This window comes from Bos taurus, chromosome 4, assembly GCF_002263795.3.
Source record: "Bos taurus isolate L1 Dominette 01449 registration number 42190680 breed Hereford chromosome 4, ARS-UCD2.0, whole genome shotgun sequence".
Taxonomy (NCBI): domain Eukaryota; kingdom Metazoa; phylum Chordata; class Mammalia; order Artiodactyla; family Bovidae; genus Bos; species Bos taurus.
Genome location: NC_037331.1, coordinates 57705538 through 57727742, shown reverse-complemented (window position 1 = coordinate 57727742; position 22205 = coordinate 57705538). Strand labels below are relative to the sequence as shown.

Below are 22205 nucleotides of genomic sequence, written 5' to 3'. Positions count from 1 at the left end.
ATCACCTCCACTAGCTTTGTTCATAGTGATGCTTCCTAAGGCCCACCTGGCCTTGTACTCTAAGATGTCTGGCTCTAGGTGAATGATCATCATGGTTATCTAGGTCATAAAGATCTCTTCTGTATAGTTCTTCTGTGTATTCTTGCCACCTCTTCTTAATATCTTCTGCTTCTGTTAGGTCCATGCCATTTCTGTCCTTTAGTGTGCCCATCCTTGCATGAAATGTTCCCGTGGTATCTCTCATTTTCCAGACAAGACCTTTAGTCTTTCCCATTCTATTTTTTCCTCTATTTCTTTGCATTGTTCACTTGAGAATGCTTTCTTATCTCCTTGCTGTATTATCTCTCCTTATAATATATTGGGTTGGCCAAAACATTTATTTGGGCTTTTCTGTAAGATAGTTTGGAAGCACCCAAATGATCTTTTTGGCCAACCCAGTAGTTGAAGTCAAGGAAGATGGTGGTTTAAGTTTTGTACTTTCTCAAGATTGCTTTTGGATATTCAGTGTCTTTTGTGGTTCTATGTAGACTTTAGGATTGGTATATTTCTGTGAGAAACGCCATTGAAATTTGGTAGGATAAATTTTCTAATTTCAATCTACATGTAAGTGTCCAGTTTTCCCAGTACTACTTATTGAAGAGATTGTCTTTTCTCTATTGCATATTCTTGCCTCTGTCATAGATCAACTGACCATAAGGGCATAGATTTATTTCTGGGATTTCTACTGTGTCTCTTCTTGTGCCAGTACCATACTGTTTTGATGACTGTAGCTTTGAGTATAATGTGAAGTCAGGATGTGTGAAACCTCCAGCTTAGTTCTTTATTCTCAAGACTGCTTTGGCGATTCAGGATATTTTGTGGTTTCACATTTTGGCAGTATTTGTTCTAGTTCTGTGAAAAATGTCATTCATGCATCTTTCATAGGGATTACAATAAATCTATAGATTGCTTTGGATGTATAGACATTTTATTTAGATAATATAGACAGTCTCATTGTTGTTGTTCAGTTGCTAAATCATGTCTGACTCTTTGCAGCCCCATGGACTGCAGCCTGCCAGGCTTCCTTGTCCTTCATTATCTTCTGGAGTTTGCTCAAAGTCATGTCCATTGAGTCAGTGATGCCATCTAACTATCTCATCCTCTGCTGCCCTCTTCTCCTTTTGCCTTCAATCTTTCCCAGCATCAGGGTCTTTTCCAATGAGTTGGCTTTTCATATCAGGTGGCCAAAGTATTGGAGCTTCCTCTTCAGTGTCAGTCCTTCCAATGGGCATTCAGGGTTGATTTCCTTTAGGACTGCCTGGTTTGATACCTTGTAATCCATGGGACTCTCAAGAGTCTTCTCTAGCACCACAATCCAAAAGCATCAATTCTTTTTTAATCTTGGGTATCCTTTAATTATTGTAGCTAGTAGTTATTTTTCTTAGCATTGTCTTTTAACCTTCATACTAGCTTCATAAATGATTCATCTACCACCTTTACATTAGATTATTCTGAATTTTACTATATATTTAACTTTACTCTGAGACTTATACTTTTACGTTTTCCTGTTACTAATTAGTACCATTTCATTTTAGATTAAAGTAGTCTAACTTTTCTCATAAAGTTGGTTTAGTGCTGATGAACTCCTTTACTATTTGCTGGTATGGAAGACTCTTTCCCACTCCTTCAACAACTTTGCCAGGTAGAATATTATTGGTTGGAAGTTTTTGTTTGTTTTCTTTCAGGATTTCAAGTATACTGTGTCACATCCTTCTAGCCTACAAAGTTTCTGTTGAAACACCTGCTAACAATCTTGCAGGATTTCCCTTGTATGCCATGTTGTTTATCTCTTGCTGCTTTGATTTTCTTCTCGTCGTTACTTTTGATAGTTTAATTATAACATGTTTTGGTCGCTTTAGGTTCATCTTTTTTGGAACTTCTAGGTTTCCTGCATCTGGGTGTCTGTTTCCTTCCTCAGGTTTGGAAAATTTTCAGCCATTGTTCAAATAAGTCATCTATAGGACCCCTATAATGTAAACATTGGTCTGCTTGATGTCCCATAATCCCTTTCAACTATCTTCACACTTTTTCACTCTTTATTCTTTTTGCTGCTCTGATTGTGTGAGTTCCACTGCTCTGTTTTCAATTCCATTGATCCTTTCTTCTATTTCATCTAGTCTGCTATTGAATCCCTCTAGTATAGTTTTCAGTTCAGTTATTGTATTTAGCTCTGTGACTTCTCTTTCCTTTACTTTCTTATATTTTCTGCCTCTTTGTTGAAGTTCTGTGGTCATTTATTCTCCCATGTTTGGTGACCATCTTTATTACCACTATTTTGAAAACTTTTTTAGGTAAATTATTTATCTGTTTCATTATTGACTTTTTCTCAGGTTTTATTTTGTTCTTTCATTTGGAATATATCCCTATTTCTTCATTTTCCTTGACTCTCCATGTTTCTATGCACTAAATAAAACAACCATTGCTACCAGTCTTAAAGGAGCAGCCATGTGAAGGAGATACACCTTATCGTTCTGCTCTGCCTTAGTGCTTGGTTGCTCCTCAATCCTTTGTGATTGTCCCTGCAGTCTGTCTTATATTTAGTGGCTCTTGCTAGCTGAGGATGTGCCAAGACCTATCAACAGAGAGGAGGATCTCAGTCAGCACCTGGATTCAAGTGGTTTGGAAGCTAGGCCTTTATGCAGCAGCTTTTAAAGTATGTAAGTGCATATAGTCCTGTGGGATCACAAATGTAAATCTTACTGTCCTCCAGTCATGCAATCTAGAGGGGTCTCTTGTGTGGCAGTCACAAAAATCAGAGTGTCATACAAGCTTTCTTCTGGAAGATGTTGGCAACCTGGAATGAGGCAGAGGGAGAGCACAGATACGGCATCCACCTACCTCCATCCTGGTGTCCTTACCTCAGAAGGCCCCTAGGTGTGTGCCAAACCAGACCTCTGCACCTCAGACCAAAGTTCCAGGTCAAGCAAATGGGCCACTTTCCCAGAAAGAGTGGGCATCTATTTTAGGCACCCATCTGTGCCTTGCCCAGGGGTGACAATCAGCCAAGAAGTGACTCTCCAATTGTTAGTTCTGTGGGACACAAGAATGCCAGCACTGCTGGCCATCAGAGTCAGGTGATCAAAGGGTGTCCCACGAGTGGCAGTCACAAAAAACAAGGGCACCAGACATGAGTAAGGTTCTTCTCTGGGAGATACTGGTGCTCTGGACTGTAACAGAGGGAGAGTGCAAAGATAGGACCTGCCGTCTGAGGTCTCTGGAAAGGATTACAGTCACCTCTTAGACTTGTGTTTAATTAGAAGCCTGCCCCTTGGATCATAGCTATGAATATAAGCTAATAAGCCTCTTTCACAGAAAGACTGGGCTCCTGGGTCTATGACTTCTTGCTGTGCCCTGGGAGTGGTGGACAGTTAATAACTCTTTCTTCTTAATATTTAGAGTGATTGATGGACTCATGAAAGTACATACTAGGTAACACAGTTATAATCTCTGCCAAGAGTTGCATCTTTGAGGAGGTAGCTTATGAGCTGACTTGTTCAACAAGCATCACATATTAACTCAGTTGGTTATATGCTAGATGGTTTGAGAATACAAAAGTAAACAGAAGGAGCATTTGTCTCCTGTCTTAAGATTTACAATCTTGAGTTAATAGTTGGAATAGGAAGATATAGTCAGTCAATAAGGTAATAAGGCTGACAGACAGTTTGCTGAACTGTTAAAATACCAAATTCTTCCATAGCAGGATAAAGTGAAAAGTGAAAGTGAAGTCGCTCAGTTGTATACAACTCTCTGCAACCCCATGGACTGTAGCCTACCATGCTCCTCCATCCATGGAATCTTCCAGCAAGAATACTGGAGTGGTTTGCCATTTCCTTCTCCAGGGGATCTTCCCAACCCAGGGATCAAACCCAGGTCTCCCACATTGCAGGCAGACACTTTACCACCTGAGCCACCAGGGAAGCCATAGCAGGATAAGTAGCAGCTAATCCAGGTACCCCTTTATTTGTTCTTTGTCTCGCCTCATTATCTCCCCCAGTCCCATCTTCCATAGTCCCTGGACTTTCCTATGCTCTAGCAACTAAAGGGTTAATACTTTTATGCACTCAATATTTTACATATAATCCTAGGGGATGCACTTTACCAAGGGAAAAAAGTTACAAGCCTTGAAATAGCAATGAGAATTTGGTAATTTGCAGTTAAAGGCCAGAGTGTGAAGCTTAAGTTGGGGAAGAGAGGGAAGTAGAAAAGAAGAACTCATAAGGATAATACAGATTGATCAAGAGATATTAAGCAGACCTTTTTTTTTAAATGATAATTTTGACCAATCTTAGTGTATAAGTATTCACTGATGTGTGCTGAACTAGCTATTATGATGCTAATGAATTATTATTAGTAACATATGCTCTCAATATGCATATGTTTTTTGTGGTTGCTCTTTCTGTTTCTGCTAGCTAATAATGAGTTTGTATCCACATTTGCAAGATGGTTAATTCTTGTTTGGTATCTTATCTGTTGATGAAACAAAAGCAAATGAGACCAGGCATACAGAGGAGATTGATATAGAGATGTAGTTCCCATAAGCACAAACCTCCAACCAATGGGAGAAAAAAAAAAAAAAAGAAAGGTTTCATAAATGCAGGCTTGCATAAAGAGAATCGACCTTCTTAGCTATACAATTATAAAACCTGTCAGTATTGCCCCCCCACCCCTGTTTAGTAGGTGATTTCAGAACTATAGATAGGAGCACTGAAAAATCACTAGGACAGGAAAAAAAAATCAGACTTGGTTGAAGTGATTTTTTCCATTTCACGCAGAACATTTTACCAAATAGTGGCCAAATACTGAAAAATAAGTTTACTCATCAGTGTGAATAGGCATGAGATCACTAAGAAATTTTGGATTAAAAGTGGGCCAGTAAGAAAGATTTGGTTGTGTAAAAATACTGAGAGACCCGGTTCCCCAATATTTTAATTCTTTACTTCCAAAAGAAAGAATATATTCCTTATTAATGGACTATTACCAGTTTAGTGATAAACACCCAACACAGTACCTGAACAAATCAATGTTTTATTTTTGCATCATAGTTTGCTGTTCTTCCTAGCTGGCAGTCACTGCACTGTAGATACTGTCAATTATAATGTAATTCCTAATGTTTCTTCATGTTCCATCTTAAGAGTAAATGAATAGTTATCTACTTTCATCAAATATTAGTTTTCATATTCTTCCAGCAGAAAGCTCCAAAATCAAAATCTAACAATGAATAGAACATGTATGCATAAAAATCCAAAATGTATCCCCTTTGAGACATTTGGGAATAAAATTTTCATATTTCCAAAAGTCTGCATTTTGGGGACATGAAACAGCATTACAATTTAACACAAAATCAGGTGCCATTTAATACTGTTTAATATTTTAAAACTCTCTCTAATAATACAGATCATCTTAATGTGATAGAAATATTTCTTGCAAGAAGCTTTGCCCTTTTCAGTGTCGTTCTTCTCCATCCCACTTCCTGTGATTGGTGGCAGTGGTGCCTCTCCATGGCAGCAGTTTAGGGGGATCCTTACAGGCAGTCCTCTTCACTCTGAACCAGCAAGCGCTCTGGAGGAAGAACAGACTCTAATTTCTGCCAGCGCTTTGGAGGCCACAGGATATGTGTAGCATGGGCATGCAGGAGTCCTAGGGAAACCTGAACCCAAGAGAGACACAAAGAAAGCAAGAAAGACATTCTTTTATATAGGAACATCATTAACATCTTAAAAGCAGAATTTGATCCAGGTCTGATATTTCATGGAAAGATGATGCTTAAGAGAATAAACACTTATTGGGATTTTTCTAGGTTCTTTATATACGTAAATATGTTTAATACAACCATTTGAGGTAGGTACTGATATTATCCCCTTTTTTGCATAAGAGAATACCGGAGTAGGCTGCCATTTCCTTAAGTCACAAAGCTACCAAGCTACGGAGGCTGGCTTTAGGGCTTAATAGTCCTGTTTTTAGAGGCTAAAAACCCCAGTGAGTATGAATCTGGTTTACATTCTCAGAGTTTCTGCCAGAGCTCCCAGTATCTCAGAGAAACTTTTTTTTTTTGGGGGGTGGGGGTGGGGGGGGACAGACATACCCTTAAAAAAATCTATATTTTGTTAAAAAAAGAATACTGGATGCTTGGGGCTGGTACAATGGGACGACCCAGAGGGATGGTAAGGGGAGGGAGGACGGAGGAGGGTTCAGGGTGGGGAACACATGTATACCTGTGGCAGATTCATTTTGATATATGGCAAAACCAATACAATATTGTAAAGTTAAAAAATAAAATTAAATTAAAAAAAAAGAAAAGAAATACTGTCCCACCTACTGGATGAGTAGCAGGAGTTAGGTGTGAGATTGGGTAAGGTGCTTCCACAGACAGTATACAGAACAATGTGAATTTAGTGCTCACGGAGAGAGGTGGGAAACAAGGAGAAAAAAATCCAGTATATGGTCCTTAACTGATGATGATGGTTTGACTCAGGATTTTTTTGAGTATATGATGGTGTGAAAGTGAGATGTGTTCAGTAGAAACAATACTTCCAATTTTGATTTTTCCCAGGCTAGCAATATACAATATGATACTGATACTCTCTTGTAATGTGACACAATGAACTGCAGCATGCCAGGCCTCCCTGTCCATCACCAACTCCTGGAGTTTACCCAAACTCATGACCATTGAATCGGTGATGCCATCTAACCATCTCATCTTCTGCCATCCCCTTCTCCTGCCTTCAATCTTTCCCAACATCAGTGTCTTTTCAAAAGAGTCACTTCACATCAGGTGGCCAAAATATTGGAGTTTCAGCTTCAACATTAGTCCTTCCAATGAACACCCAGGACTGATTTCCTTTAGGATGGACTGGTTGGATCTCCTTGCAATCCAAGGGACTCTCAAGAGTCTTCTCCAACACCACAGTTCAAAAGCATCAATTCTTCTGTGCTCAGCTTTCTTTATGGTCCAACTCTCACATCCATACATGACTACTGGAAAAACCATAGCCTTGACTAGATGGACATTTGTTGACAAAATAATGTCTCTGCTTTTTAATATGCTGTCTAGGTTGGTCATAACTTTCCTTCCAAGGACTAAGCGTCTGTTAATTTCATGGCTGCAATCACCATCTTCAGCAACCTTGGAGCCCCCAAAAATAAAGTCAGCCACTGTTTCCACTATTTTCCCATCTATTTGCCATGAAGTGATGGGACCAGATGCCATGATCTTTGTTTTCTGAATCTTGAGCTTTAAGCCAACTTTTTCACTCTCCACCTTCACTTTCATCAAGAGGCTCTTTAGTTCTTAACTTTCTGCCCTAAGGGTGGTGTCATCTGCATATCTGAGGTTATTGATATTTCTCCCAGCAATCTTGATTCCAGCTTGTGCTTCATCCAGCCCAGCATTTCAACTGGTATTGTACCCATCCCATTTTATCACATCAGGAGGCACAAAATATTAGTTAATCCCATTGTTGTCATGTGAAGTTTGATCATTTGATTAAGGTGATGTTGATCAGGTTTCTCTATTGTAAATCAGTCATTTTCCTTTTGTAACTAAAAAGTAATTGAGGGGATGATATTTTGAAACATGTAAATGCCCCATATGTTAATAACATATCTCACTGCTCTCTGGAGGAAGATGGTTTCTAAAGCATCTAAAATAATTTTAACAGCATTTCTCATGATGTACTCTGCATATAAGTTAAATAAGCAGGTGACAATGTACAGCCTTGATGTACTCCTTTTCCTATTTGGAACCAGTCTGTTGTTCCATGTCCAGTTCTAACTGTTGCTTCCTGACCTGCATACAGGTTTCTCAAGAGGCAGGTCAGGTGGTCTGGTATTCCCATCTCTCTCAGAATTTTCCACAGTTTATTGTGATCCACATAGTCAAGGGCTTTGGCATAGTCAATAAAGCAGAAATAGATGTTTTCCTGGAACTCTCTTGCTTTTTTGATTGTACTTTATTTTTTAAAACTTTATTATATTGTTTATATATTATTTATTTGGCTGTGCTGGATCTTGGTTGCGGTATGTGGGCTTCAGTAATTGCAGCAGGTAGGCTTAGTTGCTCCAAGACAGGTGGGATCTTAGTTCCCTGACCAGGGATTTAACCCATGTCTCCTGCATTGCAAGGCAGATTCTTAACCACTGGACATCAGGGAAGACCCCCTTGTACTTTAAACCTGTTCCATCTGAAATTAGACATCTCTTTAAGGAGGCTTTGATGTCTTTTACCAAGGAATGCTGTTTAGAAACCAAGACCAGGTGGAGATGTGCTGCTTGCTCCTGGTGGTGTCAATCTATGCCATTTCAGGGGATGGACATAAAAAGCCCATACCACAGGCATCCTTCTCACCTTCCTGCATTCCAAATTTATGTCTCTCTTATTCCATAGTGAATGCTCTGTCTCCCAGTAACAACGTTTACACTACCCTATAATACATACAAAAAGGTAGTTTTAAGTTCACTATAAATAATACCTACAACAAATTTATTCAGTAAAAATCGAGATTTCTTTATAATTATTTCGGTCTTTAAAATAATTCCAGTATATTAGCAAAGTCCTGTGTTCAAAAAAAGCTTGCTTGAATCTAGTCTGTATCCTCCCCAATACAGTTATGTTTCCTTTCGATATATGGTTAAGCCCATTTGTTTCTATTTGTATTCAATTTTAGAGTTCACTTTTGTTATCCTTTTTGATTCAGCTTTATTTGTGAATAAACATTTAAATGGTTCAGAAGGTATGGCATGCAGAATATGCCCCCACACACACCAAAGACGTACACACACCAGTCCCCCAGACATGGTGAATATGGGATATGTCAGGACAAAATGGAAATTAAAGTTACTAATCAGTTGATCTGAGGATAAGAAGACTATCCTATATGAGCCCATGGACATGTGTAATCACAAAGGTCTTAAATGTAGACCAGCTAGGTAGAAGGATCAGATTCAAAGAGAGATTTGAGGATGCGGATGTCAAACAGGGCCATGAGCCAAGGAATGCAGGTGGACTCTGTAAGCTGGCAAGGAAACAAATTATCCCCTAGAGCTTCCAGAATGAAGCCAGCCCTGCTGACACCTGAATTTTAGCCCAGTGAGACCCATTTTGGACTTCTGACCTCCAGAACTGTAAAATTATACACTCATGTTGTCTTAAGCCACTAAACTTGTGATTTATTACAGCAGCAATAGGAAACTAATAAACTAACAAAAATGCACACAGAGAAATTCCAGTATCTGCTACCTTACCTCTCTAGTAGGATAACTATATTAATTTCTGGCTTATCCTTCTTTTCCAGTAAAGAAAACCAAATACACGTATTTATCAGTTTTTATCTATCTGTGTATATCTATATTTTTATGTGTACATATTGTGTCTATATATATTATGTGTACATATTTTTATACACACACACACACATACACATTATTTCCCTATTTCTCATACTGAAGGTAGCTACTGTTATGCATATTCCCTTTTGATGGTACTTTTATTCTTAACAGCACATCCTGGAAACCACTTCCTATCATTTCATAGAAATGGAGCCTGTGGTTTTTACAAAAGCTCTACCCCCACACCCAGGCAATCCTGATCAACCCCACGAGAAATCTAGATCTGGGTTTTCCACTTGGCTTCACACCAAGAAAAGGTAAACCTAACCAACTCTAAAGACTTAAGTATATTTGGAACATCCTAAGTAACCATTCTAACCAAATTAACTGCAGAAGCCTAGCTCTAAATGGTCTGCCACACTGCCGTTCTTATCTATTTTTGTTCTTGTCTGGGCTCAGCTAAGCTAGAGAACAGCTGGTCTCCATCCCCTCCACAGTAACCCTTTTTAGATTTGATAGCTGCTGCTCGGTTGTCCCTCAAGCCTTTATTTGCTTTTCCAACTTGTTTAACTTTTTTCCTAAGGTTTGATCTGCCAGTCTTTTAACTTGGCTGAACTCTTGCCAACATATTTGCCTGATTTCCTAGTTTTGGAGCTCAGTTTTAACATAGTGATTCAGTTTTTTTTTTTTTTTTCAAGTCATTCATTTTACCAAAACCTATTATAATTGTATTCCATTTATTAAAGATGTTACTCTCACTTCCTGAAAAAAATGATTCATCTTCATAATTATAAATAATGGTGAAAATTCCCACAAATGGATAATGTCAGTATCATTTTCAAACATGGTATGTGAATGCAGAATATACGTTTTTTAAAGACTGTGATTAATATAGAAAGTGCCTAGTCACTCTCTTAGCTATCTTGTCATACGATCTTTTTTTATTGGTATGTACATAGACATGCAAAGAACACAGTGAATTTAAAAGGGCATAAAAATCCAGAAATACATTAAACTTATAAAAATTATAAGTCCTTTTCAGGTGCAGCTTTGGTGTCCACACATACTGTGTTAGGGGTGGTCCTCCAGAGAAACAACTAATAAGATGTGTGTATATATAGAAACAGAATTAAGAAATTAGCTCACACAGTTATGGAGGTTGGTACGTCCAAAATCTGATGCAGAAGACCAGTAGGCTAGGGGCTCAGGAAAGAGTTGAAGTTCAAAGGTAATCTGCTGGTAAATTCTTCCCTGGTTGAGGGAATGCCAGCCCTTTGTTCTCTGCAGGCCTTCAACTGACTGATCTCCAATATGTGAGTGTGACTTATTTAACCTGCTTTCAAAGTCCACCATTTAAATGTAAATTATATCCAAAATGACTCTCATTGAAACATCCAGAATGATGTTTGACCAAATATCTGGGCACTTGGGCCCAGCCAAGTTGACACACAAAATTAACCATTACACCTGACAACTACAGTCACACCTGATAAACATGTCCTCTGTGCTTCCTCAGGGTCACGCACACAGTGCTGACTATACTCAGGGCAGGGTTCCGAACGATCCTACATACGGCCTCATTTAATCTCTTAATAACCCTGATGCAGGTACTACTATTGTCTCTACTTCATAGTCGAGGAAACCTCGGTCCAACCACAGTTTTTGGATATATGCCTTCTGGCTCCGAGAACTCTACAACAGGATTACAATATAATTTATCACACAATATCATTTATCATACAAATGAGAGACTTCTGACAGCCAATGGGGGCACTTTTTAAATTAAGTCAGGATAAAAATTTGTTCAGGACCTTCAGGGACAAATCAAGATATGGTTACCCTAATCATACTTCTTGATATTGCTGAGTCCCACATACTTTCCTGTAATAAGTAGATTTATTAAAAAGAAATGCACATTATGGACTGAATTGTGTTCCCCCAAATTGCTATGTTGAAGCTCTAACCCCAAACACCTCAGAATGTGACCATATTTGGAGATAGGGCCTTGGCCCTAACCCGATCTGATGGTATGATTGCAAGAAAAGGAGATTAAGACACACAAAGAGATAACAGAGTTGCATGTGGACAAAGGAAAGACTATGTGGGGACATAGCAGAAGGATAGCCACTTGCATGCTAATGAGAGAGACCTTGGAAGAAACCAGACCCACCAACACTATGATCTTGGACTTCTAGGCTCCAGAACTGTGAGAAATTTTGTTGCTTAAGCCCTGCAGTCTGTGGCATTTTGTTATGGCAGCCCTACCAAACCAATACAGACATAAATAAAAGAAACATTGCTGGAAGCCAGTTCCTGAGATAGCCCAATATTCACCCAAAATAGGGGAACTAAGGAGAATGAGAAAAGGGGGGGAAAAAAAAAGTCTGTTATTTACGGGAGACAGAGAGAGATGTTTATGCATACACAATTTTTGTCAATAGCTTAAATACTCTGACCGACCAACCTAATATTTTATTGGTACCCGATTCTCCTGTCTCTTTGCTCTTTCGTGACCCTATGTAGATGTGTCTCCTCCAATAGATTCACAATATTCTTAGGCTAGAGGAATTCACTTTTATAGTAAATTTTAAAACAGAGCACTAAAACTATATTAAATAAAACATTATAAACCCTTAGCAGATTATTGTATTTTTAGTATCTACTGAATGAGAAAATAGGTCCATTTACATGTATTAAGGAGCATTTACAAAACTCTGTTGCCTAAAGATGGAGAATCAAGGATCTAGAATAACAAACAAACAAGTTTGACTGTGTACCCCACCAGCAAAAATACTTGTATTCACATACTTAAAATTATCCATATAATATGTAAATATAAAATATATAAAATTATATCAAAATAATCTATACATATATTAGTATTAACACTCTATAAAAGCAAATGTTAAATAAAGCTCAAATTGTTATTTTTTAGATCCAAAGTTCTACTTTATTTTGTATCCAGGGGATCATTATAAACATCCGCTGTATAGTCCTGCTCCTTCTTTAGCAGCAATCCCCTCTCTGGAAAACACCAGGATTACTAGTTGGAAAGTGATCAGTGTTGTCAGTCAATTGGTTTATTTGGTCCACATGATGCCAAGAAACCACATGGACTAAAATTACAGTGAATTGACTGTCTTTGATTGACTTGGCTCCACTGAGAAGTTATTTTGGCATCTGATAGACACAGCCTTCATGGGCCCAGATTTTGATTCAAGTGCCAGGGGCAGAGATGTGTTACTCTGGTTCCTTTCACTCCTTACCACAGGGCTACAGTTTACAGAACACTCTTCCAGCTTTTGGCTTCAGGACACCCTCCCTTGAAATAAGAGCTTGCAAGAAAAAGCTGTGAGTACGGTGGTAAAATAATAAAAATAAAATCAATTACTTTGTACTGGTCATTTCTGACCAAGGACTAACATAAGCACATAAGTCTAGAGATAGGGCAGAAAGAAAGTGAAAGTGAAAGTCACTCAGTTGTGTCCAGATTCTTTGCAACCCCATGGACCATACAGTTCATGGAACTCTCCAGGCCAGAATACTGGAGCGGGTAGCCTATCACTTCTCCAGTGGATCTTTCCGACCCAGGCATGGAAGCAGTGTCTCCTGCACTGCAGGTGGATTCTTTACCAGTTGAGCTACCAGGATAGGGCAGAGGGGAAACACAGAAAAGAAACTAAGAAAGAAAGAAAATGACTAATCATGCAACTCCTTTTTAAAAAGATGTTCAGAACTAGAACATCTAGATGTTCAGTTCTAGAACAGGGTCAGGAGAGAAATGAGTAATGAGATGAAGCACAGAACTCCCAAGGTTATTTGATAAAAAGGTTTTCTGAAAAGAGCAATGTTTGTACAAGATTAGGAACTACTTGTCAGCAACAAATATTTGTTGAATGAGTGAATGTTCATTAAGGAGGAAGTCTTCAATCTGGAAATGCTACATTTTCTGATCTGGTCATCAAAGAAATTCCCTAACTTAAGAGAAACATCCACAGTTTTCTGGAAAACAATATTATTTAGGCATGAGAGCTTCACAGACGACATGCCACAATGGACTGACCATCAACTAGTGCTACCAAATGACTGTGATACCGTTCTCAATATAGATCCTCAGTGCAGTCTCAAAATAATTTTTAAAAGGTACAGTATGGAATTTAAAAACATACATATGTAATGCATAGATTTTAAATTTTTATATTCACTGCAGATTAAGAATTTTTAAAATATATTACACAGGCAAAGAAAATTGGCTTGGATTGCCTCTGGTGACCCCCATTTACCTCAAAAACAAATGAACAAGATTAGGAAGGAGAGAAACTTATAATGCCTGGTCTTCATTCTCCTGGGATAAGTACCATTGATGTTTTGGGTAATAGACCAGAATCCTGGCTGTTTGTCCTCTTCCACATATGACAGTTTTCCTGAACACAGCATCCGCTCTAGTCTGCTCACAGTGGCAGCCAGGGAACACTACTCAGCGGTGCCCTGACAGAGCACTTCGGCTGTTTCTGGACTGGAGCACCACAAGAGAGAATTTTGTCTCTATACCTACTGCTAAGACCAGGGATGGGACGGTACATGGAGAGCAGGCCACTAGGAACATGGGGCTGCACTCGGAGCCGGCTCTTTGGTGCTGTGGTTCAATCTGATGCTGCAGGTGGGGAGTGTAGGGCAGAGTCCCATGCACTGGTGATGAATCCCGAAAGAGCAGGGCATTGTACACAAGGTACTAATCCCCTGGAAGGACTCTAGCTAGATGGAGGACAGCAGAGATCATCACAACGCCAGCCACCAGGAAGAGACATCTGACACCTCGCTCACTGCATCTTGGTGTCAGAGTCATGAAGGAAAACACAGCGCCATCAAGCACTGGATAGAACGGTGTATCACACAGAGAAGAGACAGAGCAAGATCGCTTCCTTCATGGGTGTCGGTGACACTCAGCTCCATAGAGGATGCCCCAATTGTGCAGGGACGCCTTCCTCAGCCTACCTCTGCGGTCACCACTTTCTGGTCATGTCAGTATTACACAACAACATCAGCACTAAAAGCAGTCTCTTCAAAATAACCTACAAGACTGAGAAAGAGAGAAAGGTTGAGGACAGCAAGATATTTCCCTTATCAGGTAGCATAGAAGTGAATTTTCTTGAACATATGAACAAAAAAGCAGATGTACAGCCTAAGTAAAGCAAACAATTAGAAATAAAGACAGGCAAAAATGTATCATATGGAAAAATAAGCAATAACACTGTTTCAAAATATTATGAAAAAAATATTTTTTTTAAAAGTCTGAAGGATAGAAATGCTGCGACCTACTTGATTCTTACACATGGATTAACATATACAGATTTGACATTTCATTAACACTGTCTGATGCAGTAGACAAGGGTCATGAAGAGAGGAGTAGTGGCTTGTCATCCAGCACACATTCCCAAGATGCTTATCAACACAGCACCGAGCAGATAAAACATAGTTCTCCAAACAAAAACATGCAGGGAGACTGCTTCCACTCTAAGCAAGCACTGATGGACATCTACTCCAAGACAAACAAATAACTCAGTGCTTTGGCTGTTGAGGTGAATGAGAGGCAGGAGGGCTGTGTGCCAAAGAATTATGCGGAAGACAAACAAGGAAAATATCAAGACTCCTAAGACCTAAGCAAAAAATATATTTACTAGTAAATGAGGAGAGAAGGAAAACTAGAAAAATGGAGAAGAGGGGAAGCAGTAGCTGATAAAGTAGAAGGCGCAGAAGCAGCACAATGAGAAAGCTTTACATGTGGGGAATGAACCACTTCCATTACCTCCTCCCACAGAGCCCCAAGTAGCAGCACCAGTTATGAGGACACATCGCCATCCAGAAAAGAACCCAGCATTGCTCTTTTTGCTCCTTGAAATGACAAGAGGAAGGGTCCTTGTGTTGGGGAATAGTTCCCTTAGATGAGAACACTTCTCTTCCTAAAGATGCAATACAGGCTTATACACCTTATCTGCAATTACAAAATCCAATAAGCTACAAAAATTCACTGTTGTGTAATCTCTAGTAGCAAAAACCAGACGTGACCCAAACTGTTTGTTAGAAAATCATACCCTTTATTTTTCCCCTCAGTGTGCCTTTCATAATTTTTGCTCCAGAAATATTAATGTGCTTGATTATAGACATTACCCCAGACTCTACTGGGAGCATTACATTACGGTATAGATATCATTCAGCTGCTGTTTGCACACACTGACACTACCTTCCCAAAATCCAAACAATCTGATTTCTGAAGTATCTGCCCTCCGAGGTTTCAGATCTGGTATTACTGTCTTTAAATATCTGCAAAAATGAATATTTACCAAAGAGGATAAATGTCACCAGAGTTTTGGCTCAGTCCTAGGTGGGATGGGACCCCATCTGGGATCTCACTATCTGACGAGAGAGAGATATTTAAACAGAGCATCAAAATACAACCCGATAGAGCAGACATAAGGAGGAGCCTGGCAGCAGAGGGTGTGGTCACGCCTTGGGAAGTTTCCTCTGAGCCCATGCATCTAAGCTGCCTCCCAGGGATGCTGACAACCTCTCTCCTGAGGGTAGATCTTTACCCAATGACATCTGCCAGATTTTTGTCTAGAGCATCCTCCTAATCCTCCATACCCTCCACTGAGGTGCAAATTTGAGACGATGTGATAGGTTGATACAACCCAATATTTTGCCATTGAAAAGGAAAGCCATAGTACTTTACAAAAGATTCCAAATGAGATTCTCTCATCTAAAGGCCTCATTCTAGGACAAGTGTTTTCCTTCATAACCAACAATTTTAACTCTAATCATTTCAAAGCAATTTCCCTGTTCAAGACTGAGCTTCAATCAGAATGCATTTTCAGGTCACTTCATGGCATCTTCACAATTCTGTCTAGATAACTATAGAATCATGCATAATCATTCTAGTCCCCCCTAGACTCTTTGAGTAAGTAGTTAGTTCCATTTTTTTGTAACTATTTTATGCAGAAATAGATACAAAACAGGCCTCTAGGGATATCTCCAGCTAATTTTCATGAATTAATTTCCCAGGATTAATGTTTATGCACCAGTCTCTTCACCACATAATCAAATCACTGGAGTTGAAGTGGTCTAACTCTTTATTTTGCAGCTTGATTAAGCAGGTGATGAAATACTTGAATATAATTTGGAGAGTGAGAAACTCACAGTATCCACAATAAACCACAGTGGAGGATGACTTACTGACGATGCCTTGGATGTTGACTGGTGTTCTCTCTAGTAGCTCATGTTTTCCAGGCTATTTTTATGTAGGAGATAAAACAGTTTGCATAAATACATGCGGGGAGAGGCATAAAAGTCTTTACTGTTGTTGACATTGTTTTAAACCATGCTTAGACCATTGGGCAGACAGCACTGAGACAACCTAGAGGGCCATTGGTAGGAGAGGATTCAGGACAAGAAGGTTTCAATAGCTACTGCCAGCCCTGCTGCCATGGTAGATGCAGCCACTCTCGGCCATGGTAAACTCTGTCTTTCCTGCCAGATGGTGAGATCCTAGATGGGTCCCATCCCACCTAGGACTGAGCCAAAACTCTGGTGACATTTATCCTCCTGGTAAATATTCATCTTTGCAGATGTTTAAAGACGGTAATACCAGATCTAAAACGGTGGGTGGTTTTCTGGCATCCAGCCTCTTTCTAACTATCTCTCCCTACTTCCACCCCTCTTTTATTCCTTTTTTCCAAAAGAAAATGAGGAGGCTTTCAAAACAATGAACCAGAAACAAGAGAAGGTCTATAAAAATGACAGCTCTGAGGGCCAAGATGGTTGCTGTGGAGAACACACATGGTATGTTTTCGTCTTCCTGGTGACTCTCGGATAGCTAGCTTACACAACCCTCAAAGGAGGGGAGGGAGAATCCCGGTTTTTTAAGGGAAACTAAGTTTTTGTCTGAGTAAATTTCTACAAGCTCTCAGACGTGGGCTTTGCCACAAGATACCTAAAGCCTCAAAATGGACAGTGTGCGTGGAAGTAGGTTCCACCCAAAAGACTGTAGAACAATTCAATTTGCTGGCAATTAGTTGAATTCTGTTCTGTAAGAGATTAAGGCAACGTCATCTTGTATGTAGTCTAGTTGTTCAGTCTCTAAGTCATGTCTGACTTTTTGTGACCCTATGACCTGCAGAGTGACCGACTTCCCTGTCTTTCATAATCTCCCAGAGTTTGCTCCAACTCATGTCCAATGAGTTGGTCTAACTTATTCCAGTGATAAGTACTTGGATTACCTGGAAGCACAGATAGATAGAATGCCCTTTAAATGGTCTTTTAGAAATATCATTTCTTTCCATTGTGTTTCTGATATACAAGATCTGTTTTGTGTGGTTTGTGGCTGGAGATAATTCCTGACCCCCAGAATCTTGCTGTGTGTCTACAAGTGAGTGATGAGTGGAATTAGTGATCTACTGAACTCTGCCCTTCTCCTCATCCCAGAACAATATCTTAGTGGTCAGAGCTATAACTACTGTTCTTAAATTTAAGCTTACCAAAATCTAAAGAATTGGGTTGACAAGGAAAAAATAAAGTACACAGTATGATAAAAGATAACTGAGAGAATGGCCTAAACCATAGCAAAACTGGCTTTTCTAGGAGAAATATCTGCCAGGTATTTGAAGTGTTAAAGGTACACATAGTGAAGTAGGATCTTAATGGTCAGTGAGACCATTATAGGTGTGGGCATGGTATTCACAGGCAACCACCCATCTTAAGCACCTTTGTGTGTCTGTATCAGTCTTAGAAGCAATGCATCATCCACTGCCTACTCCCCAAGTTGGGTGGTCCAGATGTTCCTTCTTTCCACTGCCAGTAGCTAAGGGAAGGCACCTGAACAGGGCTCAACCATTCAGATACCCACATCCAGGACTATGAGTGTGGAGTGAGTTAAGCAAAGACACAGGAAGAATAGTAGATTTCTGGCAGAGACAAGAGTGCCATGAAGTGCCCAGTGATGCCAGTTGCTGAACCTGTCATCCTGCTCCTAAGTGTGACATAAGGACTTCCTATGTTACTAATTTTCAAGCCTTCTTTCCATCCCATTCATTCAGTGATATCAAATATCAATATCCTTCCTATGACATCTTTTCTACCTAAATTAGTCAAGATGAGTTTGTGTTATTTGCAACCAAGATACCTGATTGATACACTGCCATAAAGATACATGTACAAGAATAATGTTTATAAGTATATTAGAAATTAAGTCTAATCCCCAGTCCCTCAGGTGAGGAAATTTAGGCTCAGAAAAGCTGCCTAGCTCAGTTAGAGTTCGGATGCAGCACTGGCTCCTGGTTCAAAGTTGTTTTCACCATACCTGTCAGTGATACAAAGTGTAGAGCCCTGGAAATCGTAGTGTTTGCATAGGGCTCTGCTTTCTGAACCCGCTTTTACCCCAGGGAAAAGTGAGGCCTTTCATTTTGTTCAGGGAAGGAAAAAAACCACCAAACATTGCACAGTGAAGTTTGTACACATCCATACCACTCTGTCTGGGAGCTGTTACTGATTTGCAACAGCAGGGCACGTTACAAGTCACTGGGCTGTAAGGAACGCCTGCTGGCAGTGACAGGAAAGCAGAGCTTACTACAGCCATGCAGTTATGTCCACATGCATGAAAGAGCCTGCAAAATGAAGAAATAGGGGAAGACTCTAAAAGATATTCCCACTCAGGGGTTTCCCTGGTGGCTCAGATAGTAAAGAATCTGCCTGCAATGTAGGAGACCTGGGTTCCATCCCTGGGTCAGAAAGATCCCCTGCAGAAGGGAATGGCTACCCACTCCAGTATTTTGGCCTAGAGAATCCCATGAACAGAGGAGCCTGGTGGGATACTGTCCATGGGGTTAAAAAGAGTCAGATATGACTGAGTGACTTAACACTTAACTCCACAGGACTTATAGGTAAAAGCCTACTGTGTGCAAAGCACAGGACATGGTGTTCTAAATGTACTAAGATATATAACCCATAAATCTGAACTTGAGGAGTTTACGACTCAGAGGGGAAGATGGTTGGCACAAGCTTGATCCACAGGATATGTTTGGCACAAGTGGAGGTTGCAGGGAATGAAAGTGACCTGGTGAGTAACACAGGCCATTGAAGGATCAAGAGGAGTAACAGGGATGGCCACCTCTGACCACAATCTGAGGAAAGAAAAGAAAAGAGTGTGGAAAGCAAGAGAACGGTCAGGAGATTTTTACGATGGTGCTACCGAGAGATATGATTGTGGGTAAGAGAAATGGAGAGAAAGGAACCTTTGGGAATGAAATCCACATTTCCTAGCATGGTGGACCTGGCTCCCCGCTCCTCAACTTGTGCTAGAATCAGGCTTACACCTCCGCACAGCTGCACAGACTGCTGCTTCTGCCTCCTGAAAGGCTCTGTTTCACCCTTTACCTGGAAAACTTCTCTTCATCCTTTCAGACACAGCTTACATGTTACTTTCTCCTGGAAGGCCTCCAGGTCCTCTGCCCAGTCTCCACAGTCCAGACTTATTATGATAACTAGTGATTACCACCCTGTACAGGGAGGGGTATATTTAACTCTTTGTATCTTATGTGGTATGAACTTCCTGAAGCAGGTATTATCTCATATTCTATTGATAAACCCATGGCATGAAAGTAGAAAGAAGCTCAAAAAATGTTGATTGATTAAATAAATGAAACCCAAGAGCATGTGGATTTAGACTGGTTATAGTTTAGCAACTGGTTAGACCTGGGAGCTGAGAAAAGAACAGGATTTGGAGATGGCTCATTTCTCACCTGCTCGAAAGATGGTAATGCTATTAACAATAATAGACAGATCACAGTAGAAGGAGCAGATGTGGGAAATAACAAATTCAGTTTTGGATTACCAATCTGAGGATTCTATTGAATATGATGGGAAGACAACCCAAGTGCAACTGAAAATTCTGTGCAAAAGTCTAGGCAAGGGTAGGAAGTAGACATTCAGGACTCACCCAGTTGTACCCTGGGAATTAATGTGCTCACCTAGAGAAGAAGAAAGACTGCTAAGGACACAGCCCGGGGGGCATTGCATTTCAAAGGTAATGTTTGGAGGTTGTCAGCTACATGCAAGAATCAATACATTTTCTCAAGCAGTAACACATCCACCTCCAGACTAGAGCTTGTGAAACTTTTGCACGAGTAGAGACATACTGTTCTCAGCTTGTAAAAGGGTGAGCATTGAGAAAAAAGCACAGATTAAAGGAAGAAATACTTGTAAATCAGCTTTAAAACTATAGTTACCAGTTTTTTTTGTTTGTTTGTTTGTTTGACTGAGCCTAGAGAACATATAAAGATCCGGGGGTGGGGGGAACTATTAAAATTCTAAAAATGATATTCACCTGGTATAGTTATACATTTGTATATATGTAATGACTCATATGGAATAAATATGTAATATAATAACAGATCAGTGGGTTGATCAAACTATATCCTCTAATGGAAAGAAATGTTTTGTTACTTTTAAACATTTTGTTTTCAGAAGGTAAGTAAAATGCTTTCTAAGAATTTTAGCTGAGTTTTAAATGTGTTTCAGACTGTGTGAACTAAAAATGCTACTTAAATGGCTGTATTATTTATGAGAAATAATACTGTTTATGAGGAATAATAATAAATCTTTTAGTTTAAATATTATGATCTATTTATTTACTTTTATTCAGGTTCACTCCTAAGTGAATAAAAAACAAAAATTTATTGAATAGATCTTTGTCCTACTTTTATTAGTTGTAAAAAATCTTGTTGCCTTCTTGAGAAGACATCTTGATAGTATAGTTTGAATCAACAAAGAAATGATGATACTGTGATCATGTGAAAAGCAGACACACAAAGAAAAAGTTAACTATGTGATGTGATGGGTGTGTTAATTATCTTGGTCTTGGTAAACATTCCTCAGTATATATGCATATCAAACCATTCCATTGTGCACTATAATTATATATTTGTCATGTATTACTCAATAAATTTGGGAGGGGGAAACATATTGGCCCATCATCAATTCTAATATTAAGTCCTGAATATATAGTCCTAATTATTTTGTGCATTAGGGAGAATTAAATTAATGGAGTCATCTCAGCTTTGCATGCTTTGTATTGCTGCTATGATTTTTTGGTTGTTTTGAGCTTCTACAAATAATAGTTGTCTGGCTTTTGTACTTTGATTACAGTAGTTAATTCAGAGAAATCTCTTGAGGACTACTCAACATTCAATCAATAAACATGCTAACACAATGCCAGGAGCTGGGATGCTGTGTGAGACAGCAATTGCAGTATATTGAAATCAGGGTAAGAGTAAACAACATTTAGTCTTTTGATTTTTAATATGCACAGTTATTATCTAAATAACAGACAATATTTAAAGTTGAAGTTTGTATAATGATAGATAATCCATGTCAAAGATGGTGTAGTAGCAATAAGACAAATAGTGGCTGGACTACTAAGAAACAAAAGGAATCCCCAAGAGCTAACTATAGACTATGTGTGGATTATTTACAGAAACTTTCTATATTCCAAACTATTTGCTCAGTTAGCATGAATGATTCTAAGTCATATCTCCTTTCTCTAATATTAGCTGTGTGTGTGTGTGTGTGTATGTACCTTGGAAAGGTGGATAATTTCAATAGTGGCCTAAGGAAATTTAATAAGGAAAAATTTATTTTTCCAGTGCAAAATTACAAATTATCTTTGATCTGGAACTATGCATTATACATGACTTTACTCCACTGACTCAGATAATTGAACATTGTCTAATGTATGAATCCTCTTAATGTTGTACCAAGCAATTTTGTTGTCTTATATGTTAATGTTGACAGTG

General features: G+C 39.2%; 1 protein-coding gene across 3 annotated transcripts in view; it reads right to left on the bottom strand.

The window, feature by feature from the left end:
* Positions 1 to 5048: 5048 nt before the first annotated feature.
* IMMP2L (inner mitochondrial membrane peptidase subunit 2) overlaps positions 5049 to 22205 on the bottom strand; it is a 961484-nt gene continuing 944327 nt past the window's right edge. For all 3 annotated transcript variants that reach the window (XM_059885866.1, XM_024991063.2, XM_024991059.2), the window contains exon 7: positions 5049 to 5686. In XM_059885866.1, coding sequence (XP_059741849.1) covers positions 5561 to 5686 — 126 coding nt within the window. In that variant the 3' untranslated portion in view covers positions 5049 to 5560. The remainder of the gene's footprint in view (positions 5687 to 22205) is intronic.